Genomic DNA, 27417 nt, shown 5'->3' with positions numbered 1-27417 from the left:
TTCAAATCGGTTTTCTAAAGAATGAAACCAACATCAATTTGTGAGTGCAATGTGAAGTCCGTGATAACCACTGTGTTGTGAAGCACAACTATGTGAAGACACCACAGTGAAGGCAACCATTGCTTCATTATGCACATAGCCTGTGTGCCATGCAGCAAGTCATGGCCGCTTATGTTTAGTTTTTTAATAATGAAATGCTTTCTAAAAGGAACTTTTTGACCTTCGAAGTTACTAAAATGTCGCCCATTGTTCATTCGTTGCTAAAAAGTCACCGGTCGCTAAATAGAAAACATCGCCGCTAAACAGTAAACAAAGTCCCTATATCTGGCGACAAAATTGCTAAAATGGCAACGCTGATTATTGCAGATTGGTAAATGATCAAAAGCAATGTTGATTTTGTGTTTTCAGAGATGGTTAGGTTGTTGTTTTGCTGGGTTTGCCAGTGTGCAGCCAACAGTGCCGCTTTCAAATCTAGGGGGGCAAATGGCCTACTGCCCCCCTCCCTCCACTTCTGACAGTGGGGGGGGGGAGGGGGGGGCAAGTTCCCCTCTGCCCACCAGGTAGATACGCCTATGCCTTTTTGATTATGTTGCAGTATCGAACCAGTGCTCTAACATGCCGATCTGCAGGCAGCCATAGACAACATGGCAACACTATTCCTACCTGCACTGACGTTAGCTACCAAGCTTCATGCTGCTCAGTAACATATTTTTCATTGAAAGAATTCACCGCTGTCAGCAATGGCGCCAATTCTGCCAGATTCTGGCATGAGTCAATGCATAATTCCGGTTCCCAAAAGTCATCTTTGCCGCAATACAGCGTTGGTACGCAGTCAAGCACACTTAGAATGGAAAAGGGCCACTGTCTCATTAGACAGTATGCATTATTTAATTATACACTCATGCACCTGATTTTATTTGTGATAGCAATTATATGGACACTCCAGGTGCACTTCTGCTGTCGATGTGGCCGTGAGGTTCTGCATAAAGTCCAAGGGCAATAAAATTGTTGCCATGTGCCGTATAGAATATCTGCGAGTGAAAACGTGCAAGAGTGAGCCGGTGATCGTGGCTCAATCTCGCGCATGCAATGGAGGGAAGCGGGGAGGAAGTGCTTCCTCTACAGCAGCCCAGGCGCGGCAGCCCACCCAGGGCACTATATCTTGAAAGCCATCTGTTCCAGGGACAGAGTCTGCCGTGCGCTGTGTTTTCATATCACAGTTTGCATTAGTGTGAGAGGCAGCATGAAGGTCAATACACTCGCTGCGGCTGCCGTGTTTCCTCACTCCAGCATTTTGATAGCGAGTTTCCACGGTCATCAAGTCAGATGTGTTCATGTGTGCTTGTGTGTGCGTGACACCACGCTTGTTCATTTAGTTTTTGTGTCTATGTTTACAAGTTTAGATGGCCGATAAAACTACTATCCCTACTTCATATAGCTGTTTACTAATTTGTTATTGCAATCGATGCTTTGCCTTTTGGGCGAAACTGTGACATTTCTTTTTTTTACATTTTCGTGGCACCTAGTGGGTCCAAAATATAGGATGTTGACTGTACCTCATCACGTCATCAACAACTGCAACATATTCGTCAGATGTCGCACCCAGTGGGGTGTTACAACAAAGAGCATAAGAGTCGAGCAATTCCTGGAGCAATGCAGCAGACTGTAGCACTCACTGGTATCAGCACACTCGTCAAGTATATTGTTAGCGCTACAGCAGTGAGCACACTGCTATGTGGTGTTCATTGTAAAATAACAGATCAGCTGTTGGGGACACCCAAATTATTTCATTGTACTAGCAGATTCGTTTTTGTGGTCTTCATTATAGAGGTGTTAACAATACATATCAAACACACAAATTCAGCCGGTACATAATCAAACCTTCATTATGCAGGTCATTTTGTTGTAGCGGCATTCAATTGTACTGCACTATTAACATGACAATTTCCAATAGTAGTATACATGGGCAGAGACTTATTAACTTGCTGGGTTCAAAATAAAAACTTTGATTGCTCGGAAATTTAGAAATAGGAAGTGTAATCAACACAGATGCAAGAATGCAGGAAGCCAGGAGCACAAAGATTAAGCAAATTCATGTACTACATTTACATAGTTTTAACGCCCATGTTTTTCCTCAAAATTTAGAAAAATTATGCACATGATTTGAGTACAAAACAAAAACTGCAATAGTGACTGCTTTCATCATTGCCATGAAACATTTCTGTAATCATATCAGCTATAGAGGTTGTGGTCACTTTGTGCCCTTTTTGTAAGTTTGCCAGGCTTCAGAGGAAAACATGATTTTAGGGCACTAAATAGACATATGCAAGGGAGGAACACCCACAGAGATGCAGAGCGCCACAGCTATAGTATATTATAGATATTATATTTAGGCTATTATGGTCAGCAAGCTGTTTAAGAAATGTGCTATCTAAAATTTCGCATGCAGCACAAAAGATAAGATCCTCTGTGCAGTTTAGAGGAATAAGAAGCCCTCTGATAGCAATGATGAGTGGTGCCCAGTCTACTGCTGCCTGGACGCACTTTTTCTTTTTCTGAGCACAAATCACCGTTGCCCTCTCTCTTGCAATAAAACACTGGTAAATGAACAACCAAAGCCCTTGCATTTGATTTCCCAAAGTATGAAAACTGGGGTGTGCATTATAATGGTGAACGCATTAGAATCTGGTAAATACAGTAATACCCCACCGTTCCCAAACATGATGAATGATTATATCACTAGAGTTGTGTCTAATTTTAGTGGAAAGCTCTGTGGGCCAGGTTAATCCAGAGCATCCCCACTACAACGTGTATCATAGCCTGTGTGTTGCATTGGGACATTAGACACAAGCGACTGATCAGTCGATCAACAAAGGCTTGTTATTCTTTTCAGCTCGCAATGCCATTGCTGTCCTGGTCTGTGCTGTGGTGGCAGCCATTCTTCTCAACAACAACATGCAGCCCTTTGCCCTGACGGATGAAGTGAAAGGGGGGATGCCCCCTTTCCAGCTGCCAAACTTCACTGCTGATATCTTTGACACAAGCAACAACAAGACGATCCATATGAACTTCCTCGACATTATGAGGGTGAGTCTCACTTGTAGCCACCCTTACAGTATATTCCTATGACGGGCAGTTATTGCACTGTGCTCTAGTGGTAACCACACAATTATGCTTTTTTGAATTGTCTTTCATTTTGATTGGGCTCCAAACAAGAGAGGGGTTTGCAGGGGAATGGAGGCTTGAAGTGATTAACTGTGGTAGAACAAGGAATGTCGCCAAAGTCAATGTTTTGACAAGGAGATATGGCTTTCTTTTTTAACTGAAATGAAAATAAAAGAAAGAGACATAGTCATCTTATAATGATGACGGCTACTCCTTTTCTGACAGCAGAAACAACAATATAAAAAATATGTAGGAAAATGAAAAGAAATCACTTCGTAAGGTCAGAAATCCACAGCACATTCCTATACGACCATGAAAATAACGGTATAAAAGTCAAATGCAAGTTGCACCACAATTAGTTCGTAAACAAAGTCGCAAACACACACAAACGGCCGTGACGTAGACTTCGATGAGCATATAAACAGATGAGGAATTACACAGTGTTAAAATAATTCACGCACAGAAAAAAAATGTATAACATATAATATACAAGCACTAATAATTACAAATAACAGAAGAACGTTATAGTAACATCGTGGGATTATTCAGTGCAATACCTAGTACTTGTTAGAGATGCCTGTTTCTTTATAAAAATGTTCAAGTGCGTTCAGTGCTTTTTACTGCGCTATTTTCAATGGCCATGGGCCCAGCAATATTGCGAGTAAGAAAGGCTGGTGAGGGTCAGTGGAGTGTAGCTGTTGTTCTAGCTGCCATCTTTGCATCTCGTATTCGAGGAGTAGATGGCGAACAACCTCATCGTTGTGGCCACAGGAGCAAGCCGAAAAAGGAGCCTGTTTGATGCGATATAGGAAATGTATGGTGTATGCTGTCCCAAGGCGCAGTCAATGACTTAGTGTCTTGGTACTTTTAGAAAGTTGTACATCCAGCTGGTATTTGAGTTGAGGGTCCACTTCGTAAAGAACTGATTTCTTGGTGTTTTCATTAAACATGTTGACAAACACAAGTCTTTCTTTAGTACTCTCAATATCTATTTTGTGTCCGTTGGTGATAAAGGGATCAGTTGGAATTCTGTGTCTTTATGGGCTGATTTTGCCAATGAGTCCGCTAGTTCATTGCCTGCTATACCAGCATGGCCCGGGACCCGCTGTAATATCACTTCATGTTTCCTTTCATTAGCCTGAGTTAAACTGTTCAGTACCACATATGTTATTCGTGCATGTGGTTGGCTTTGTGAAGGCAGCAACATTCCTTGCTCTGCATCTGTTAATTTTGATCGGCCACCATTTTGTTCATAACCTTTATTTTCTCCACTTTGCCCTATTTTATATGTAGACAAATTTCCACCATCATCTCGACTTTGATTTTTCATTTAGAAATTGCAACGTTTGTTGTGCGTGTTTCAGTTGCATTAGAGGCTTTAACTCTGAGGGAAAAAATGTTTTCAGCAGCACCACAGATGATATTTTCAAGTTTTAGTAAACTTCGGCCTTTGCCCCCTTTCTGTGTTTTTTTACAGATATTCTCGTGTGGAACAAAAGGTTAAGTGCATGCTTTCTGGTGTTTGGCTATCTGTAGTGTCGACGAATGCCATGAGCGCACTCTGAGCCGCATCATTTTGGCAGCTTAATTTTAGCTTCATTCTCTATGGTTCTGAAACAGAATAATGTGTTGGCAGACTTCACCATAATATTCTGTCTCGTCAGTACTTCGGTTGACTTTCATCTGTTTGGAATTTTCAGGTTTAGAATGTGATCATCATCAGCAGCAGCAGCCTATTTTACATCCACTGCTGGACGAAAGCCTCTCCCTGCAATCTCCAATTACCCCTGCCCTGCGCCAACCCATTCCAACTAGTGCTCGCGAATTTCCTAATTTCATCACCCCACCTAGTCTTCTGCCATCCTCAACTGCACTTCCCTTTTCTTGGTACCCATTCTGTAACCCTAATGGTTCAACGGTTATCTAACCTGCGCATTACATGCCCTGCCCAGCTCCATTTTTTTCTCTTAATGTCAATTAGAATATTGGCTATACCTGTTTGCTCTGATCCAAACCGCTATCTTTCTGTCTCTTGACGTTATGCCTAGCATTCTTTGTTCCATCGCTCTTTGCATGGTCCTTAACTTGTTCTCGAGGTTCTTTGTCAGTCTCCAAGTCTCTGCTTCATATGTAAGCACAGGTAAAATGCACTAATTGTACACCTTCCTTTTCAATGATAATGGTAACCTTCCAGTCAGGAGCTGACAATGTCTGCTGTATGCGATCCAACCCATTTTTATTCTTCTATGAATCTCCACATGCTCAGGGTTCCCTGTGATTAATTTACGTAGGTAAACATACTCCTTCACAGACTCTAGAGGCTGACTGGCGACCCTTAACTCTTGTTCTCTTGCCCGGGATTCATCATTATCTTTGTCTTCTGCTCATTAATCTTCAACCCCACTCGTACATCATCATCATCATCATTTATTATTCCCTTAAGGGGGAATGCTAGGCTGAAGGGTCAACTTTTGAAGCGCTCAACCAATTTTCCTGAAATTTTCAGGGGTAGTTGATGTTCTTGTCACTAGAATATATTCCAACTATCAGCACTCTAGCGCAACGAGAAAAAAAGTTATAACTCTGCAATTTAGCAATCTTGTGTGTCAACTTAGGAAAGCTATCGTTTACAAAATAATGAAAATATACAAATTATTTGTAATTAGATACCTTCTAGATTTTTTATAGTGCAGGATAAGGTCACTTGCACATTTTTTATATCATTTCTGTAAAAATTCCATCACTCTGAAAATGAAGTTTAGATGTTTCACTGTCATTACATGTCAAAGATCTGCTAAATGTTATGTGTTGGAAAAAGTTTAGGCGTCTGAAAAGTACTTTATCTTGTTCCTCACAAAATTTCAGTCTAGAAAAAACGTTGGAAGCAGCATTTGGTGAAGCAGTTTGGAAATGATACTTTTCCTAAAACTTTTTTTTTTTTTGCAAAAAGTGCAAACTGAGAAAAATCAGTTCAAAGATTTCAGAGCATGGCATTTATTCTTATGATCAGAAAAAATTAATCAAAGTGCCCTGCTGCATATGTCGGGCTCTCCTCCTCAACACGACACTGCTCTTCGTCGATCGCTTCAAGGCATCGTCTCTTTTTTTTTTTTCAGCTTTAGAGCTATCCATCGCTCTGGCTTGTGCTTGTGAAATGGCTTGTTTCGTTGCTTCCTGAACGTGCTTATTCGTCGGGACTCCATGTTCAAGTTCCAGCTTGTCGAGAACTCTCTTGATGCCACGTGCTCCTTCATTGAATTCTAGCACAGCCAGGGCTGCTGCAGTCTCTGCGGTTCTCAGTGATGCAAATTCTGTCTTTGGGCACGTTTTCCATACAAGAGCATTGAAGGACTCGTTTGCATTCTGTGTCTGCATCCTTGAACATTGCGCAAGAAGCTCTGGCTTACTAAGCCTGTTGCAGAGAGGCATCAGCTCTTTGGCAACGTCTCTGCTGAAAGCTGGACGATGGGATCTTGGCACTGATGGGTTGTCTTCTGCAACTAGGGCTCTGTGCCGATTGTAGTGACACCAAGAGTCCTCACCAACAGGGCAACCGTCATGTCGTGGGACTTCATCTGTTGAGTAGGAGTGAAAAAGCGTTGCAAATACCCCTCGTGTTTTTTTTTTTTTTTTCTACATCTGCAGCATTGTCTTTCAGGACAGATGCATAGTAAGCAGTGAGTTTTTTTACAGCACTTTGGGTCAGCGTCTCCTTGCCTCCTAGACCTATCGTCGTTTTCTTTAGTTTCTCTATTTCTCTAAAAAGCGCAAAAAACTAACTTTCTAACGTGGGCATTTACTTTGCGTTTCGTTTCTTGCCCACGATGCAGCCGCGTCTGGAGAGAGATAGAGAATCATCATTTATTTCACAAAGCAAGTAGAAAATTTCCTCGATGAGTGGGGCCCTCAGTCCAGGGCTCCATTGCCATGCGCGACTTTGCGAGCCCGCTGGATCAGCCGTTGCTGTTCCTGCTGGCTTGTGCTGAGCAGTGCAGACTCCCAAGAGGAAAGGGTAGGTTTGGGTATAGGAGGAACACCTGAAGGGTTAGGGCATTCCCATATGGAGTGATACACCGTGGTTTTGGCCCCACAGTGGGGACAATAGGAAGGGTAAAACAGCGTTCAGAGTCGCGTTCGACGGGAAATGTGTGCTACCAACTTGTGAAAAAAATTCATTTTCTTTTCTACTGCTCAGATAACTACCAAGCTTGGTGAGAAGATTCTTTACTAAACAAGCAATTCAGAACAACTCCGAATAAAAAACTTGTTTTTTTCACCGAAATTGGTATTTTAGCCCCGCACGCCCCCTTAAAGGGTCCCTTCAGGGACATAATATGGGGGGGGGGGGGGGAGACAGCGATGGGAAAGTGCCATACATCAGCTAAAGAATAAACAAAGGTAACAGAAAAATAAATTATAAACTGTGTAGAAAACATCAGGTTTAAACAGAACAATGAAAATATCTCAAAAACTGAGTAGCAATAAACAAAAAGAAACCTGTACATGTAAATGTGAAAAACGCTTAACGTAAGTGCAAAAAAGAAGAGAAGGAAAAATATGCAATGACACAAGCAAGTCGGATTGCTGGGAGAGGAAACGTGAGAAAAAGTGGCTATTTTGGGTCGAAATGGTCTGATAGTAACTGCCTGAATTTGGAAGGATTTGACTCTAAAACCACGGCTTCGGGAAGATTGTTCCATTCTGTTATGGCGATGGGGAGGAAGGATTTGTTGAAGGCGTTGGAAGAACCATGCAAACGCTGAATTCTAAGGGAGATAAACAAACGGTGAGATGAGCGTAACAGAGCATGTAATAAGTTCTCGCGCAGTGAAGGAAAGTTAAAGTATAATTTATGAAAAAGACAGAGCATTGCAAGTTTCCAGCGGAGTGCTAGGGGTTCGAGTCCGAGAGACAATTTCATGTCAGTAACGCTGTGCCAAGGTGAGTACTGGGTAGTTATGAAGCGGGCCGCCCAGTTCTGAATGGCTTCGAGCGACTGAATCAAGTAAACCTGGTGAGGGTTCCATGTGGCTGAGGCATACTCCATTTTAGAGCGGACATATGTTTCGTATGCTAGTTGCCTGGTGGATGGAAGGGACATAGCCAGAGATCTTCGGATGAAACCAAATGTTCTGGAAGTGCTAGCACAAAGTTTCGTGATATGGTCCACCCAAGTTAGCTTGTTAGTTATTTGGACTCCCAGGTACCTGTATTAGTTTGTTACTGGTAACACCGTGGAGTTCAGCAAGTACGGGAAAAGGGTAGTGGAACGTTTATGTGAGATGCGCATGCATTTCCATTTCGAAATATTAAGCTGCATAAGCCAGTCAGAACACCATTTCTGGATTTTGTTTAGGTAGTCTTGTAATGGTACCTGGTCGGTATTATCCGAGATGCGGCGATTAATGACGCAATCGTCCGCAAAAAGGCGGACGGGTGATGAAATCCCAGATGGCAGGTCGTTGATGAAAATTAGGAAGAGAAGCAGAGGAAGAACGGAAACCTGGGGAACTCCAGAGATAACTTCAGTAGTTTCAGACGCATGACTGGCAAAAACGGTGAAATGTGAGCGGTTAGTTAAAAACCAGCGAATCCAGGATAAGATAAGAGGGTCGAGTGATAAGCATGCAAGTTTACACAACAGACGTTGGTGAGGAACGCGGTCAAATTCTTTTGAAAAATCTAAGTAGATGACGGTCTGTTTAGAATAAAGAATCTAAATTAAGGTGAAGATCGGTTGTAAATTCGAAAAGTTGGGTTTCGCATGAGAAGCCTGCCCTGAAACCATGCTGTTTGGGAAAGAAGAAAGAATTGTGATCGAGGTGATTCGTAATATGGGAGTAGAGTACATGTTCGAAGAGCTTGCATGAGATGCATGTTAATGAAATGGGACGATAATTAGAGGGGTCAGCATGGTCGCCGCTCTTAAAAATTGGCACAACCTTGCTTGATTTCCAGTTGTCTGCAATTTGACTGGTATTGAGGGACTGGGCGAAGATGAGTTGCAGGATTTGGCTTGTGAAACCTTTCGTGCCTTTAAGTATTTTAGCAGCAAAGTTATCAGGTCCGGGTGAAGTGGACAGCTTGAGGTTATCGATGAGCTTTGAAATTCCCTCAGATGTGATGGTTACAGGGAGCGTTGGAATAAAATTTAGGCTCGGTAATGTAATGCTCTTATTTGCTGGCTCGTGGGTGAAAACTGGGGTGACATAGGAATTCATCGCGTCTGATCGCTCGTAAAGTGGAACGTCTGTGCCGTCTTCTCCTTAAGGATATGTTATAGGAACTGTTCTTGTTGGACATTAGCAAATTCCAAAATTTCGTGGGGTTAACGTGCAATATTTCTAGAAAATCGTGACTGCAGAATTTTCTTTTGGATGACCGCAATAATCTAGTGTAATTGCGAAGGATGCTGAAGTATTTTTCCCATTTTACAGGTGATCCAGAGTTTAGAATGACAGAAAGCTGAGCTAGTTGGTAAGGATTCATTATGCAAAATAGAAGTGAGGTGTGCAGACAGGACACAAGAGTAGAGAAGTGGACAACATGAACGCCAACTATCAACTGAAGGGAGCACTGAGGCGAAAAAAGAAAGAAGACACAAAACTCATCTGCGCATGCTCAGGAATGGTAACACCACGTGTCAATCGGGTACACGTGCCGGTCTACGTGAGAGATAACTGTTAAGGCACTTAATCTCTTCCTTATGTAAAGTAATCGAAGGCTGACTCACGCACGCACTTCCACCATTATAGATATGCCATGTCTCTACCATAAGACGCGTATCTTCATTCTTATGCCTGTGCAATATCGCGCATTCATCGAACTCTGGCGTGCAGTTACAATCTCGGCAATGTAGCGAAAGATTAGAAGGCGATCCACCGGTTAACGACCTTTTATGTTCCATTAGCCTCTGATTGATACACCGTCCCGATTGCCCTACGTAGAACTGGCCACAGCTAAGGGGAATTTTATACACCACACCCATACGACAGTCAGTAAAACTGTTGTTCTTATTGTGCTTTACTGGACAAATATCTGTTTGTTTTTTGCCTTTTACCCGCTCCTTTTTATTCTGCACGGCAGCGCATATCTTACATAGCTTATTGGGAGCAGTGAAAGCAACATTAACATCATATCTACTAGCAACTTTCTTTTAAGCCTGTGCGACACTGAATGAATATACAGAACAGCCACTACTCTTTTTTTGCTATTACTGCTTTCTGTAATCACGTCCGTCCCTCTCGAAACCGACTTCTTTAGGCGCTCAGCCACAGTGGCCACTGCTACACTGGGATAACCTGCTTCTAATAGGCGCCGGACCTGCACATTAAAACTGGCGCTCATTATGTGCATGCAGGATCTGGTGAGGGAAGACCTAAGGCACGACATGGCAATTCCGTTTTTTACTAATTTAGAATGCTTGGATTGAAAGTTTAGCAACGGCTTCGAAGATCTTGGGGAGTACTGCCAAAAAACATGATTTTGTTCAAAGATCAAGGAAATGTCAAGAAACTGAATTACGCGTCGCTGAGGAAATTCCTTGGTAAACTTTAATCCTCCCCCATAAGGTTTAAATTGCTCACTTACTGAGGTAGCAGCGGAATCGAATTCTTCCCTATTGCAGAAAATCAGGTAATCATCAACGTAACGAAATATCTTGATAACGCTATCACCTAAGGCTTTCTCTAAGCAGTTGTCCACCTTACTCAGGTAAATGTTGCTAAGAATAGGTGCAACCTTTGAGCCAATACAAATGCCTGATTTCTGCAGAAAAACGCCATCTCTCCACCCAATCAGCGTCGACTTCAAGTACATTGAAAGAATTTCTAGAAAAGCTCCCGTGGAAACACCGATCTGTCAATAAAAGCCGACTCTTGCACTTGTTCTTTAATGCACTCATTTACGGAATTTAGCAACCCGTCATGCGGCAAGGAATAATACAGGTCTTCGATATCGTAATATCGATATTGTATATAGATAAGTTGGGGAACTTCCAGTTCCCCTACTTATCTGCACAATCCTGCTTCGTTAGCTTCCCTAATTGCGATATGTATGTTCCGCGCTAGAACCATGTCGTGGTTTAGTCGTAATCGTGTCATCCCATTGGAAGTTCAAATGATGTGCGGCTTTCTTCAACCATCAACTGGGCATGCCAGGAGGATTGGAGCTATTCTTTCCGCTGAATCATGGCGCCAAGTTAGATTGTACCAGGAGTGTCTAAGGGTCCGTTGCGCGGCCCTGGGAGACGGTCGCCATTGGAATCGCCCCTATGCCGATTGGAATAAGTTAGCCATGCAACATGCGGACTTCCTATTGAGGATGAAACTTCCGGAGCTTCAACAAAGTAAGAGGAAACACCTTTCTAATAATTCACCGTCGAATAACGTACTGGTTCTTGGAGACCCCATCGTAAGTGATAACCATAGAAGAACCCTTGCTTTAGGTCCTAAGCACTGTTTTAAGCCTAACATAAAACCCGTTGACGTTTTAAGCATACCGCGCTGCATAACCAGGTTCGTCCCGGAAAAAGAATGCTCACACTGTATTTCGGATTGCATTGCTAGCATTAAACAATCAAATTCTCATTTTAAGACGCCTGACCCTGTCCGACCGTTAGTTGATTACCTTGTTGAGCATAAACTTAGACCAGTAATATCTGCCAAGGAAGGTTATTTCGTAATTATGCCAGATGACACGTTTTCAGAAAAAGCGATTTCAGCCATAGAAAAGAATTTGCAGCCAGTAAAATTCAAGCCTTCGGTAGTTAAGCAACGTGCGGTTGACCTCTTGTCAAGGCATAGTCTTGATAGGCTTGTCTGTAATGTCAAGAAAGCTAAATCCCTCACCTTAGAACTGTTTTTCTCAGCCAAGACCCATAAACAAGAAATTCCTTTTCGTGCTATAGTGTCAGAGAAAGGGACGTGGCAGGTCTGTGTCGCTAGTTACCTACAGAACTGCCTAGCTTCACTAGTTTTTTTCAGACCCCTTTTGCCTACGTAATTCTCAGGCACTAGTTCAGTATTTGAGAGAGGAAAATCCTGGTGATTGTACAGCTTTTAGTATGGATATCGAAGACCTGTATTATTCCTTGCCGCATGACGGGTTGCTAAATTCCGTAAATGAATGCATTAAAGAACAAGTGCAAGAGTCGGCTTTTATTGCCTGATGCGGTGTTTCCACGGGAGCTTCTCTAGAAATTATTTCAATGTACTTGAAGTCGACGCTGATTGGGTGGGGAGATGGCGTTTTTCTGCAGAAATCAGGCATTTGTATTGGCTCAAAGGTTGCACCTATTCTTAGCAACATTTACCTGAGTAAGGTGGACAACTGCTTAGAGAAAGCCTTAGGTGATAGCGTTATCAAGATATTTCGTTACGTTGATGATTACCTGATTTTCTGCAATAGGGAAGAATTCGATTCCGCTGCTACCTCAGTAAGTGAGCAATTTAAACCTTATGGGGGAGTATTAAAGTTTACCAAGGAATTTCCTCAGCGACGCGTAATTCAGTTTCTTGACATTTCCTTTATCTTTGAACAAAATCATGTTTGTTGGCAGTACTCCCCAAGATCTTCGAAGCCGTTGCTAAACTTTCAATCCAAGCATCCTAAATTAGTAAAAAACGGAATTGCCATGTCGTGCCTTAGGTCTTCCCTCACCAGATCCTGCATGCACAAAATGAGCGCCAGTTTTAATGCGCAGGTCCGGCGCCTATTAGAAGCAGGTTATCCCAGTGTAGCGGTGGCCACTGTGGCTGAGCGCCTAAAGAAGTCGGTTTCGAGAGGGACGGATGTGATTACAGAAAGCAGTAATAGCAAAAAAAGAGTAGTGGCTATTCCGTATATTCATTCAGTGTCGCGCATGCTTAAAGAAAAGTTGCTAGTAGATATGATGTTAATGTTGCTTTCACTGCTCCCAATAAGCTACGTAAGATATGCGCTGCCGTACAGAATAAAAAGGAGTGGGTAAAAGGCAAAAAACGAACAGATATTTGTCCAGTAAAGCACAATAAGAACAACAGTTTTACTGACTGTCGTATGGGTGTGGTGTATAAAATTCCCCTTAGCTGTGGCCAGTTCTACGTAGGGCAAATGGGACGGTGTATCAATCAGAGGCTAATGGAACATAAAAGGTCGTTAACAGGTGGATCGCCTTCTAATCTTTCACTACATTGCCGAGATTGTAACTGCACACCAGAGTTAGATGAATGCACGATATTGCACAGGCATAAGAATGAAGATACGCGTCTTATGGTAGAGGCATGGCATATCTATAATGGTGGAAGTGCGTGCGTGAGTCAGCCTTCGATTACTTTACATAAGGAAGAGATTAAGTGCCTTAACAGTTATCTCTCACGTAGACCGGCACGTGTACCCGATTGACACGTGGCGTTACCATTCCTGAGCATGTGCAGATGAGTTTTGTGTCTTCTTTCTTTTTTCGCCTCAGTGCTCCCTTCGGTTGATAGTCGGCGTTCGTGTTGTCCACTTCTCTACTCTTGTATCCTGTCTGCACGCCTCACTTCTATTTTGCATAATGGATCCAGAGTTCTTGGCATTACGGAAGAGGCGCGTCTCTTTTCGTGATAGCTTACGCAGAGAGTTGGAATACCATGGCTTTGTGGCATCCCCGCGGATGCAGATGAGTGGGACGTAGGCGTCTATGAGTCATAAGGTTTTGTGCTTAAAAAGACACCAATTTTCGTTCACGGATCTCGTAGCCATAGACGCATGAAAGGTGGTGAAAAAGTGTTCGAGGTCGGAGTTTATGATCGCGAAGTCAGCTTTACTGTAATCACGGATGTATTTGATAGATGGTTGACGGGGGAGACTTCAATGATCAGGTTAAAGAACAAGCGATTGTGATCACTCAGCCCACTGTAACATGAAAAGGATTGAATTAGCTCAGGACTGGAAACAAGAATGAGGTCAAGAATATTTGAGCCTCGTGTTGGCTTGTTTACTGCTTGGAAAAGGTTTGAAGTGAGGACCATTTCAAGGAAATCTTTAGATTGGCGAGATGACGCAGTAAGAGCCTCCCAGTCGATGTCCGGGTAGTTAAAATCACCGCAAAGTATTAGATTGGCATGAGGAAATTGGGATTGCAAGTCTTGAACTACAGAGTAAAGGTCCGTAATAAAAGAATCATCCGTGTCAGGTGCTCGATAACATACAATTAGTATATTGCTACAAGAGGGAAGGCACATTTTTCAGACACATTATTTCGCTGTGGCTGTTTATCTCGAGTAAACCCCACTCTTACACTCTCTCTGTTAAGGTCCTCAATGATTTGTTGTAACTCATCTGCATTGTTGCTGAATAGAGCAATGTCATCGGCAAAATGAAGGTTGCTGAGGTATTCACTGTCGATCCTTACTCCTAAACCTTCCCAGTTTATTAGCTTGACTACTTCTACTAGGCATGCAGTGAATAGCATTGGAGAGATTGTGTCTCCTTGTCTGACCCCTTTCTTTATAGGTACCTTCCTATTTTTCTTGTGTAGAATTAAGGTAGCTGTGGAATCTCTGTAGATATTTTTGAAGGTATTTACGTAAGCGGTCTGTACTACTTGATTACGTAATGTCTCTATGACTGTTGGTATCTGTGGTATTGACTGAAAGTGGAAGTCAGACTCCAGCTGTCTCGATGTAAAAAGCCGTTTATTCAACATATACAACCATATATATAAGGAAGAACATAAGCGCCCCCTGGGGACTAAAGAACTCAAATGAATAACGAAACTGAATATAACATACTCCCTCCCTTATTTTTAGTGATTAGTTGTTAGTAAGTGTTAGTAAGGAAACCCCAAGGCATGCACACTGTACTTATTTACATATATTTACACACTATGTACACAACGTCAGACCGCCAACTATTGGTCTGATAGTCTTGGAGCCAGGCCGGTGGCCAGCGCTCTCGGGTCGGCCGCTTTGGACGTCGCACTGGCGACGGGCTTGTAGACTGCTGCTGCGGTATGCCAGGAGACCGCACCTGCATCCTGGGGGAAGGCGGCTGTAGCACGACAGGCTGCAGCACATCGGGAGACCGCGCCTGCACGATTGTACGCGCAGGCGCGTAGGCGCGTTAAATTCTGCTGAAAGGGGACTGCCAGCTGTGAATTTCTTTTTTGCGAAGAATGTGAAGATTGTTTACGATGCTGTCGCAATGAAATTGCTTCGACCGAAGCGGAAAGCTCCTTTAGCTCGTTGTATCGGCGACATGTACCTTCGTACATGTCGCCAATGTACTCTTCGAGGGAGATCTTGCTATCCTTGTCCTTATCAATGTCTTCCATGGTCTCTTCAATGACGACATCCTTCATGTCCTCACTCTCCTCTGGATGCAAGAAGTCGCCAAACTCATCCTTGTTAAGTTGGCCATCACCGTCCTTGTCGGCACAGTCCCAGCGCCGCTTGTCCCGATGCACCATGTCCTGGAAGCTCATGGTGCCCCCATCTGAGTCTGAGTCCGAGTCATCGGCATTGCTTCCTTCGGCTCCATGTGTAATGTTACAGTACTCCTCCCAGCTGACGCGGCTGCTCTTCTGGGGATTGTACACCTTCCACTGCTTGTCGACGTCATCACGAATGTAGCGCTTCTGTGTGTGCTGGATCCACTCTAGCTCACGCTGCATCACATAGCCATCATTGACTTTGTCAATCTTGTCAACAATCTACAGCAGCCACTCCTTGCTCTCGGCTGGCGAGAGCTGATCAAAGGTCTTGGCCATCTTATCCCTAAGAAAGGCCTCGTGGTCATACTCGGGGTTGTGCTCAGACTTGCCACCTTCTGGGTCCTCTTTGTAGTGTGATTCATCACTCAACGGCTTGGGTGTGTGGATCTTGCGGTGTTCCTCCCTTGCGATGGCGATGGTCAGCGAGAGATAGAGCAGACACAGACCTAGTGAGTAGCGCATTGCCAGAGACGCCATGGCAGCACACTTGCGACAGGTCTCCTACTGCCCGTTGGCACTTTTGACGAGTGCAAGCTTGTCATATATATATGTATATGTGTGTATATATATATAATGGCACGCGCTAGTTACGCTGGAAGTCGAGGAGGAAGAAGTGTGCGTGGTAGCTGCTGCAAAAACGAGCTGTAAACGGGCATTCGCTTAGGACTGACTTACTGGCTTTTCCTCTCGTGACAAACTGGTGGAGGTGCGGGGTACGCATCCATCGTATGCCTACGGGTCCTGAACCAGAAGCTACCGGCGCCAGTACCTCGGGGACGGTAGAAATCTATCGAAGCAGCCGTCGCCTCCAAGGTCTTCCACCGCAATACAGTCCCCTGGCAAGCTCCGTGAGGAAAATGTCAACAACTACCGCAAGCCAAACCGAGGAGATCCCAAATGCTGCCGTACCATGCATTCTCAACGCGCCTCGCACGCCTAACCCTTTCCATGGCGACGCCTTGGAGGACGTCGAAGACTGGTTGGACCATTTCGACCGGGTCGCCGCCTTTAACGACTGGGACGATCGCCGTAAGTTGAAGAACGTCTACTTATCCCTTTTAGACGCGGCGAGAGTATGGTACGAGAACCACGAAGCCTCATTTACCAGCTGGCAGGAGTTTTACCGACTGCTTTGCGAAGCCTTCTGCACTCCCGAAAGGAAAGAAAGAGCCGAACAGGCACTGTCTTCGAGGTTCCAAATGCCAAACGAAACCGTCGCCATGTTCGTCGAAGACATGACGCGATTGTTCCGTCGGGCCGATCCGCTAATGCCAGAAGACAAGAAGGTGCGTCTGTTAATGCGAGGCGTAAAGGAACAGCTTTTCGCAGGCCTCGTGCGCAATCCTCCTACAACAGTCTCTCAGTTCGTTCGTGAGGCAACAGTCATGGAATGTATGCTTCGGCAGCGGCTCTCGCAGTATGAACGCCAGACCACCATGACTGCTGCATGCTCTCTCGTACCTGCAAATGATGACAGGGAGTCCCTTACCGAGCTAATACGACAAATTGTTCGAGAAGAACTGCAGAAGTCCTACGCATCGGCTCCGGCACCTCCCAGTGCCGCGGTTCTTACGGATGTCATTCGGGAAGAAATCGGCAAAGTGGACAATATATATATATATATACACACACACACATATATACAGCATTCAAAAAAGAGAAAAAAGGCAAACGTTCGTTGTCACATTATCATTGTCGTGGCGACCTTTGTGGATTCCTTGGGTATCCAATGTGAACGAGCGAGCCAGTTGGCGGCACTCTTCAGCATGGCGAGCAACTTCGGAAAGAGGGGTGAATTCAGAGGCATCCGGGTGATATGGTAGTATGGTGTCGAGGGTAGTGGATGGTTCACGTCCATAAAAAAGGAAAAATGGTGAGAAGCCTGTGGTTGGCGGATGGCGATACAGGATGGCGTCCCGTAGCACGAAGTGGGTGGCTTGGCGACGAAGGGCTCGAGGGCATGTAGACGTTGAAGAACTGCTAACAATGTCAATGAGAGACACAATTCACGGATCTTTTCTCTGTTCAGACGGCATGTCAGTAACAGCAAGCATAGCAACCGAGCACTCTATGGATGAAGGTGGCGTTTCGTCGGATCGCATGGGCAAACGGGAGAGCGCATCTGCATCAGAATGTTGGCGCCCGGATCGATAAATGACGCGAATGTCAAATTCTTGGAGCTGAAGAGCTCAACGTCCAAGATGCCCCGACGGGTCTTTCAGTGACGCAAGCCAGCAGAGCGCGTGGTGGTCTGTCACAACGTCGAACAAACGGCCATACAAGTAAGGGCGAAATTTGTTTAAGGCCCAAACTATAGCCAAACATTCTTTTTCCGTGACAGAATAATTGGATTCTGCCTTCGTGAGAGCACGACTTGCATATGCAACCACATATTCTGGAAAGCCAGGCTTCCGTTGTGCAAGGACGGCTCCAAGACCAATGCCGCTGGCGTCGGTATGAACTTCAGTCGGTGCACTCGGGTCGTAGTGGCGTAGAACAGGCGGTGAGGTAAGCAGACGATTCAAAGTGGTGAAGGCTTGGTCACATGCTGGAGTCCAGTCGCGAAGGTCACCAGGGCCAGCCAGGAGCTTCGTCAGGGGAGCGATGATGCAGGCAAAATTGCGCACAGAGCGTCGAAAATAAGAGCAAAGACCGACAAAACTTCGGAGCTCTCACTGTAGGCGGCCGCGGAAATTCTGCGACAGCACGAAGTTTGTCAGGGTCGGGAAGGACGCCGTCTTTGGACACGACATGGCCAAGTATGGTCAGCTGGCGGGCTCCGAAGCGGCACTTTTCCAAGTTAAGTTGAAGGCCAGCGGTGGTAAGGCAAGTAAGGACTTCGCGTAGACGAGAGAGGTGAGTGGTGAAATCAGGGGAGAAAACTACCACGTCGTCTAAATAATATAAGCACGTCTTCCATTTGAGGCCTCGTAGAATATTGTCCGTCATCCTTTCGAATGTCGCGGGTGCATTGCAGAGGCCAAATGGCATTACTGTAAACTCATACAGGCCATCAGGCGTAATGAAAGCTGTCTTCGAGCGGTCGGATTCATCCACTGGCACTTGCCAATAGCCCGATCGCAAGTCCAAAGAAGAAAAGAATTCGGCACCATGAAAACAATCCAGGGCGTCATCTATGCGCAGTAGAGGATAGACATCTTTTCGTGTAATCTTGTTGAGGCGACGATAGTCCACACAGAAACGAATCGAGCCATCTTTTTTCTTAATGAGTACTACAGGAGACGACCAAGGGCTGCAGGATGGCTTGATAACACCACGTTCAAGCATGTCTTCAACGTGCTCGGCGATGACACGACACTCGGTGGATGACATGCGGTACGGGCGCTGGCGTAATGGTGCGTGATGTCCCGTATCAATGTGGTGAGAGACTGTACTTGTGCGGCCTAATGGTGCTTGGTTGCAGTCAAAAGAGCCGTGAAAATCATTTAAAAGAGTAATAAGCTGCTCACGTTGTGTCGGCTCGAGGTCATCGGTAATAGAGCGACAAAAAATATTCGGTGATACTCGGTTAGATGGCACATGGGGTGCCAGCGCTGTTACGTTGGCAGTATCCACGTCGTCGGGCACAGGGAAATGCACAATAACGTCAGCGTCCACAGTCTGGATGGTACCAATAGTCTCGCCAGAGTGCAAAGCCATAGTGTACGAATTTGGGTTAGAAATCAGTATTTCTACAGCCCCATGGTGAACAAAGGCAACAATATAGGCTGGCGGCGAATGGAGACGGCAGCGGGTGAAAACATGACCGTCGCTTCGGCAAGCGATGCGCATGAAAGAGGGACAAATACCGCGCTGTGAGGGGGAAGGTCAGTATCTGAAGCTACACAGATCCTGGTAACATCGCACAGAACGGAGAACTGAACCTCAGCATGTGCACAGTCAATGACGGCGTGATGGCGCGACAGAAAATCCCAACCGAGAATCACATCATGGGAGCAACAAGTTAACACAAAAAAATCAATCGAATACAAAATGTCTCGAATCAGCACCCTGGCAGTGCACATAGCGACTGGCTGAACTTTTTGTGCACTGGCTGTTCTAAGCAATAGTACCGAAGGCATCATGGTCACTTTCCGTAATTCACAGCAAAGTTTCTCACTAATTACGGATACAGCAGCACCTGTATCGACGAGCGCAAGACATTTGATGCCATCAACGGACACTTCAATAATGTTAGCGGGGGGAAAACGAGGACTTTGATGTTCTGACGATGACACAGTTTGTGCCTCAGGAACTGCGGAAGTCAGTCTTCCGCCTCAGTAGTACTGGCACTGGGCCTACGGCGCATGGGTGAGAGTGAGCGCCGACGAGGGGAAGGCGAGCGACAAGTACTGTAGAGATGGTACTGTAGAGTACTGTAGAGCTGTGACTGCGGTGCTGGTATGTCATCAGCAGCGTAGACTTCCGGTGATGGTCGCTGAGGCGTATGGAATGGTCGGAAGCCGGAGCTGGGTGGTCGCGTGGTGCCCACGAAGGCCAGCAAGCGCCGGCGGCACAAGCGCGCTACATGTCCCTGTGTACCGCAGGCATAGCATATTGGGCGTTTGTCAGCAGTGCGCCAAGGATTTGTACCTTGCTGCTGTGCGCTGAAAAAGGGAGCCACCGGCTGCCGAGGTGAAGGCGGATGAGAGAACACCGGCTGGAGAGGCGCTAAAGGCGGAGGAGAGAATCCCAGCAGACGAGGCTCCCGTGCAGCGGCTTCAGCATACGTTAGAGGCACGGCCACGGGAGCCGGCTGACACGGAGGTGGAAGAGCTTCGGTCACTTTATATCATATTGACCGCAAATAAGACGGGGACAGAGGGAGAGAACACATAAACAGCACGGGCGGTAACTTTCAACTGTTTTATTCACAGCAGCCCGTGGGCATATATAGGCAAATAGAACATGCGCAGATCGCAGCAAACAAGAATACACATCAGCTCTTATTTGCGGTCAATATGATATACAGTAAATACCAACTAGGCCAAAGTGAAGTTCTTCGGTCACTTGCTCTTGAATTACCTGTCGGATCGCTGGAGCCAAATATGGAGAAGGCTTCTCTGTGGTCGGCAGAATCGAGAGCTGTCGCGCGACCTCCTCACGCACAAATTCTTTTATTTGCGTCAGCAAAGTTGTGTGGTTGTCGCCAATAACCAATGCTGCTAACGAATCTTCCGTAGGCGGTGGGCACCGAGCTAAGATGCGTTGTTTCCGTAGCTCGTCAAAACTTTGGCACAAATCGGTAACTTCGGCCACGGTACGCGGATCCTTCGCTAGCAACATTTGAAATGCGTCCTCATCAATGCCTTTCATAATGTGTTTTATCTTGTCCTGTTCCGCCATTGACGGATTCACGCGCTTACACAGGTCAATGACATCTTCGATGTAACTTGTGAACGTTTCACCGTGATGTTGCGCGCTCCTCCGTAAGCGTTGTTCTGCGCGAAGCTTGCGCACAGCGGGGCGCCCGAACACTTCTGTGAAACTTGTCTTGAATCTGCTCCACGTTGTGAAATCGTGTTCGTGATTTCGGAACCAGAGGTTCGCGACGCCGGTTAAGTAAAACAGCACGTTGTGCAACTTCGTGACGTCCCACTTGTTATGCTGGCTCACCCTTTCGTAAGATGACAACCAATCCTCCACGTCATGATCATCGGTGCCGCTAAAGATGGCAGGATCACGCTGGCGCAATGCACTGGAAACGATGACCGTCGGAGGCTGTGGTGCATCTTCCTGGGTGGTTTCGTCAGGCATGGTCGCAGCAGTCGGTAGCGTCCGGCTTCGGAGTTCCAGTTTTCGAGGTTACCCCGCACCTCCACCAAATGAAATGGAGTTTATTGTAGCTCGTTCGAGGGATCGCAGGTAGCTCTAGATCACGAGTCCTAGCGCTTCGCATCAACAACCCGTGCTCGTGTCTCGCGCCGCAGCGGTGGCAGTCCGCACAGTGCCACATGCATATTACCCACTACAACTACAGTGCCACATGCATATTACCCACTACAATATATATATATATAGTGACGAGCATTACAGGTGGCTGTGTAGTGGGTTTGCCACTTCTGCAGAAGCTGAGGCTGACGAAGACGCACTCTCAGTGACGGTGTCGGACGAGAACTGTCTGCTTCGGTTAGATTAAACTTAATAGTTTTTGTCATATATATAGTAACGTGACTGGTGGAGGTGCTGGGTAAACTGTTCCATGCACTGTGACCAACAGGAAGCTCCCAACTTAGATCGCGACACCATCGATGCCGATCTTCGGTGCAGCCTGCGACAACTAGGACTACCACCAGAACTGGACCCTCGCTCTGTAAAGTGTACAACCATGACAACCAGTTCAACTAGTGGCCAGACTGCAGAGACCACCACTCAGCCTGCTTCGGGAATTTTCAACACACCACGAACTCCAAGGTCGTTTCACGGTGACGTGTTCGAGGGCGTTGAGGACTGGCTGGACCACTACAATCGAGTTTCATCATCACTGAATGGGACGACCACCGGAAGCTCCAGTATGTCTACTTCGCTCTCGAGGATTCAGCGTGCATCAGGTTCGAAAACAATGAAGCTAATTTGGCGACCTGGCAAGAATTTCGTAGCCAGCTGCACGTTACCTATAGAAGTTCAGATCAGAAGAAGCAAGCAGAACATGCTCTGAATTCCAGGAATTAAAGATCAAATGAGAGTGTTGCCGTGTTCGTTGAGGACATGTAACGGCTGTTCCGGCTCGCTGATTCCATAATGATAGAAGAAAAGAAAGTATGCTTGTTGATGCGGGGCGTGAAAGAGCAGTTGTTCACAGGTCTAGTGCACAATCCACCAGGTACCATAGCCAAATTCCTCAACGATTTAACAGCGATGGAGCATATGCTGCAGCAGTGGTCGTTGCAGTACGAGCGCCCAAGCAACTTCACATCACTCTCGTTGTCCATGACCACCCCTGATTTGACAACCATAAGGGAGCTCATGTGCATTATTGTACATGAGGAGCTGCAACAAGTTCATGCAATGTCTCCTTAATCCCACGTGACTGCTTAAAGTGATGTGCTTCACGAAGAGGTCAGGAAGCTGGTACAACCGTTGGTCGTGCCACCAGTCGCAGCCCCTCTCCTGACGTAGGCCGAAGCCTTAAGATCTCCTATGCCAGCAATCGGCTATTCGTCCCACCCACCCATGCAATAAATAGCACTGCACATCTCGAGTCCTCAGTACTTTTCGAACCCTCTGCCTTCTGCTAACCCAAGTCTAAATGTGCGGACATCCAGTGTTTGGCGCACTCCAGACAACTTGCATGTGTTTGCGCTGTAACAATTTTTATGTCAAGTATGCACCAACTCGCCCAGAAAGAAGTTTTAATGAAGTCACACTGTGGTTGTCAGTACAGTCGATGCAAATCCTGAGCTGTCAACTACACAGAAAGAGCGAATATGAAGTATTTTATGCATGCTAAGTGATTGTTTCGCATCCATGTCAAAAGTAGTACAGACCTCTATCACGAAGCATGGTATTATAACGGACCCAACCGAACATCCTGTACATCAGCACGCCTACCGCAAGTTACAAAAGGAGCAAGAGGCGATTCGGTGTCAAGTGAAGCAAATGCTAGACTACGATGTAATTCAAACTCAACCAGCCCATAAGCGTCGCCCATTGTACTTGTCATCAAGAAGGACGGCACTCTTCGGTTTTGTGTGGATTACCGTAAGCTAAACAGGGTGACAAAAAAAGATTTCTACCCTCTTCCCTGCATAGATGACTCTCTAGACCATCTTCGACATGCCCAATACTTCTCCTCAATATATTTGCGCAGCGGATACTGGCAGATACAAGTTAATGAACGAGATCACAAAAAGACTGCTTTCATAACTCCTGATGGCCTGTACAAATTTAAGGTGCTGCCCTTTTGATTATACTCAGCTCCTGCGACTTTTCAAATGATGATGGACACCGTGCTGTCAGGTCTTATGTGGGAATCATGTCTCGTCTATTTAGACGGCGTCATTGTTTTTTCTCGAACATTTGAACAACACTTGCAGCGACTTCAGTCCGTGTTTCTTGCAATTCGATCTGAAAGCCTGTCATTAAAACCTGAGAAATGCTATTTTGGTTATTGGGAACTGAAGTTCCTCACGTTGTTAGTAATGAAGGTGTTTGGCTAGACCCAGTAAAGGGTATGGCTGTAGCTGCATTTCCACCAACAGCCAACAAATGTGACGTGCGCCACTTCTTGGGCCTCTGCTCATACTACAGAAGCTTTGTGGAGAATTTTTCCAAGATCGCATAACCCTTCACTCATTCAACAAAGGAGGATATCCCGTTTGTTTGGGGTCCGGAGCAGAGAGCCGCCTTCTCCAAGCTTCAGCAACGCCTTCAGACACCACCCTTACTTGAGCACTTTGATGAAGATGCTGACACTGAACTCCACGCTGATGCTAGCAAAATCGGCCTTGGTGCAGTCTTCTTGCAGTGGCAAGATGGCGTTGAACGTGCTATCGCTTATGCTAGCCGCACCTTGACCTCTGCAGAAACGAACTACTCTGCCAGTGAAAAGGAATGCTTAGCTGTCATTTGGGCGATGGCTAAGTTTCAGCCATATCTATATGGTCATCCGTTCAAAGTGGTTACCGACCATCATGCCCTTTGTTGGCTAGCCAATCTCAAAGTCCCTTCAAGACTTCTTGCCAGGTGTAGCCTTTGTTTTCAAGAATTTGATGTAACAATCGTCTACAAGTCTGGCCAGAGGCACACTGATGCTGACTGTCTTTCCTGCACTCCACTTGCAACGGTGTCAAGTGATGCTGATGATGACAGTCATTTCCTTTGTGCTGTCAATATATCTGACTAGGCTTGGCAACAGCGGGACGATTTAGAGCTTGGGCAGCTTATCGACTATCTTAAAGGCCGAAGTTCGCATCCTCCACAGACATTCACGTGTTCACCGTCTTCGTTCTGTCTCCGCAACAATGTCTTGTATAAAAAGAATTTCTACCCATCAGCAACTGAACATCTCCTTGTGGTTCTATCCGTGCTGCGTGCTGATATTCTGTCCGCCTGCCACAATGAGCCCTCTTCAGGCCATTTGGGATTTGTGCATACCTTGGCCCGAATTCGACAACGCTACTACTGGCCTAAGCTTACTGAGGAAGTCTAGCATTATGTGAAAACTTGCTGCGACTGCCAGCACCGAAAGAGTCCACCTCAGCGCCCAGCTGGTTTCCTGAAGCCTGTTACACCACGAACACAACTATATCAACAAATCAGCATGGACTTGCTCAGGCGCTTCCCCAAGTCTTTTGCTGGCAACTGCTGCATCGGGATTGTGACTGATTACCTGATGCGATACTGTGAAAATGGAGCCTTCGAGCGAGCCACAGTCTGTGACGTTCTGCACTTTTTTATCCACAACATAGTCCTCCGGCATGGTGCGCCAGCAGTAGTCATTACAGATCGTGGTACAACATCCACAGCTTAGATGATGCAAGACGTCATGATGCTTAGTGGTACAGCTCATCGCCAAGCCACTGCATCCCATCCTCAGACAGTCTTACGGAGAGGTTAAATAAGACGATCGTTGACGTGCTTTCCATGTATGTCAACAGCGAGGACAAGCGCTGGGACGATGTTTTGCCTTATGTTACATTTGCATGCAACACTACTGTTCAAGAAACTACTGGGTTCACTCCTTTTCGTTTGCTCCACGGCCATGAAGCAACCACCATGCTGGACACCATGCTGCTCCTCGAACAATATGACATTACCATTGACGCGGAGGAATTTACCCAGCTTGTAGACATAGCTTGCAAACTCGCACGCGAGCGAATCCAGAATCATCAATCCATAGACTCCCAGAGGTATAACACTCACCATCACGAGGTTGTCTACCAACGCGGCCAGTCATAAAAGTTACTGCACCGCTGCTCAGGCCCCTACAGAGTCCTCTGTCGCCTCAGCAAGGTAAACTACGAAGTTCTCCCTGAAAACACAAGTCGGTGATCTCGTCGCATGCAGCCTACGGATATTGTCTATGTTTCCAGGATGAAACTGTACCACTCACGTTGACGAGGTCATTCTCACTTCCGCTCGCCTTCATCCCACTTGTGTGACACTTTCCTCTTCACAGACTTTACCAGTGTTGCCGCGTATGTGCTTTTTTTTTTTTCTCTATTTTGCATTTCAAGCATTGAGACAATGCTTTCTGGAAGGGGGCTAATGCCACGAGCATTACAGTTGGCTGTGCTGTGGCTTTGCCGCTTCTGCAGAAGCTGAGACCGATGATGTAGACGCACCTTCAGTGAAGGTGTCAGACGCGAACTGTCTGCTTCCATTAGATTAAACTGAATAGTTCTTGTCGTATATATAGTAATGTGGTAAGAAAGTGCAACTAGTCTAACAAGCTGGCCTTTGTGCGCTTTATTTGTTTTAAATCCTGTTTGACAAATAATGAGAGGGGGAAAGAGTTTGGCGATGGTGCCTGTGCATGTGGCTTGTGCTTCTGTAGTTATAGCACTACGCACGTTGGAGGTGCCGGTGCTGCTTCAGCAGTGCTTGTGGCAGATGCATGGGAGGTGCGGTGACCATGGCAGCGCTTGTGTCGGCATAGTGTGGAGCTGTACAAAACAAGATGTATAGTTTTCATGGTGCATGCAGCCTAAACAGTTTTGCTGGTAATCCGTCCCCATATTAATGTTGCGGGCCCACGAATTTTCAATTCGCGGTATCCAAATCGCAGCCCTAGTGCCGGTTCCCTCAGAGTGTGTTCTCGAGGGCCGTGCATTTACATGCTACAAGTGCAAGAAGCAAAACAGGAGCCAGAAGCATGTCATTGCTGCTATATTATTGACATCACATTCAAGATATGTGAAGTCGGAAGCGTGCCGCAGCAGGGCGGTCTCTGGGGCCACAGCTGTAAACTATGAATTATCTGAATGTGTGAGCACGGGCTTTTCAACTGATCCGGTATAATTTGCATTGTAAATAATGGGACTGCACAAATTTTATGAATTAACAAAATTTTCAAATATGCCAATATTCAGTTATCTTAGTTTTACTGTACCAGTGTACTGGTGTCCCAGCTGAGCTGCTGTGTGTATGCATGTATGAGGTGTGACACAAAAAAACGAGACTGGTCCAGTAACTTATTGTACTTACTGAATCGGTTCTCTGTGACATTATCACCTTCAAAGTAGTCCCCTTCAGCATTCACACACTTCTGCATTCGGTGCTGCCATTGCTGGTAACAGTTCTGGAACGAGGTTTTTGGAAGGCCCTTCAGGAGATTCTCCGTTTTTGCCTGAACCCCTTCAACTGAGGTAAAATGGGTTCCCTTTAAGCAAGATTTAACTTTAGGAAATAAAAGAAAGTCGCATGGAGCCAAACCAGGTGAATAAGGAGGATGCCCCATCACAGTAATGTTTTTGCTGGTCAGAAACTGCTTGACAGGTAGGGCCGTGTGAGCGGGTGCATTGTCCTGGTGCAACAGCCATCCATCACTCCACAACTGTGGCCTCTTCTTCCTAATTTTTTCACGAAGTCTTTTTAGTACTTCAATGTAGTAGTGTTGATTAACAGTCTGACCTCTGGGAACCCACTCAATCATTAGAATTCCATTAATGTCAAAGAAAACAACATTGCCTTGAATTTTGATTTTGACATGCGTGCTTTTTTGGGTCTTGGGGATCCTGGAGATTTCCACTGCATTGACTGGCGCTTACTTTCTGGGTCATAGGTAAGAACCCATGTCTCATCACATGTTACAACAGATTCCAACAAATTTGGCTCGTTTGCAATGCGTTCTA

The 27417-nt window shown here is 45.7% G+C and overlaps 1 protein-coding gene and 1 pseudogene across 11 annotated transcripts in view; one reads left to right on the top strand and one right to left on the bottom strand.

Moving 5' to 3' along the window:
* LOC142589514 (sodium-independent sulfate anion transporter-like) overlaps positions 1 to 27417 on the top strand; it is a 562847-nt gene that overhangs the window by 425807 nt on the left and 109623 nt on the right. For all 11 annotated transcript variants that reach the window (XR_012829867.1, XR_012829865.1, XR_012829863.1 and 8 more), the window contains exon 8: positions 2894 to 3087. Coding sequence is in view for 3 of the 11 variants with exons in the window: in XM_075700919.1 (XP_075557034.1) it covers positions 2894 to 3087 (194 nt within the window). In the remaining 8 variants the exon portion in view is untranslated. The remainder of the gene's footprint in view (positions 1 to 2893; positions 3088 to 27417) is intronic.
* Positions 14036 to 16100, bottom strand: LOC142589511 (calumenin-B-like; annotated as a pseudogene).

Source organism: Dermacentor variabilis, chromosome 8 (assembly GCF_050947875.1).
Source record: "Dermacentor variabilis isolate Ectoservices chromosome 8, ASM5094787v1, whole genome shotgun sequence".
NCBI classification, from domain to species: Eukaryota; Metazoa; Arthropoda; class Arachnida; order Ixodida; family Ixodidae; genus Dermacentor; species Dermacentor variabilis.
This window is presented reverse-complemented; position numbering and strand designations above follow the sequence as displayed.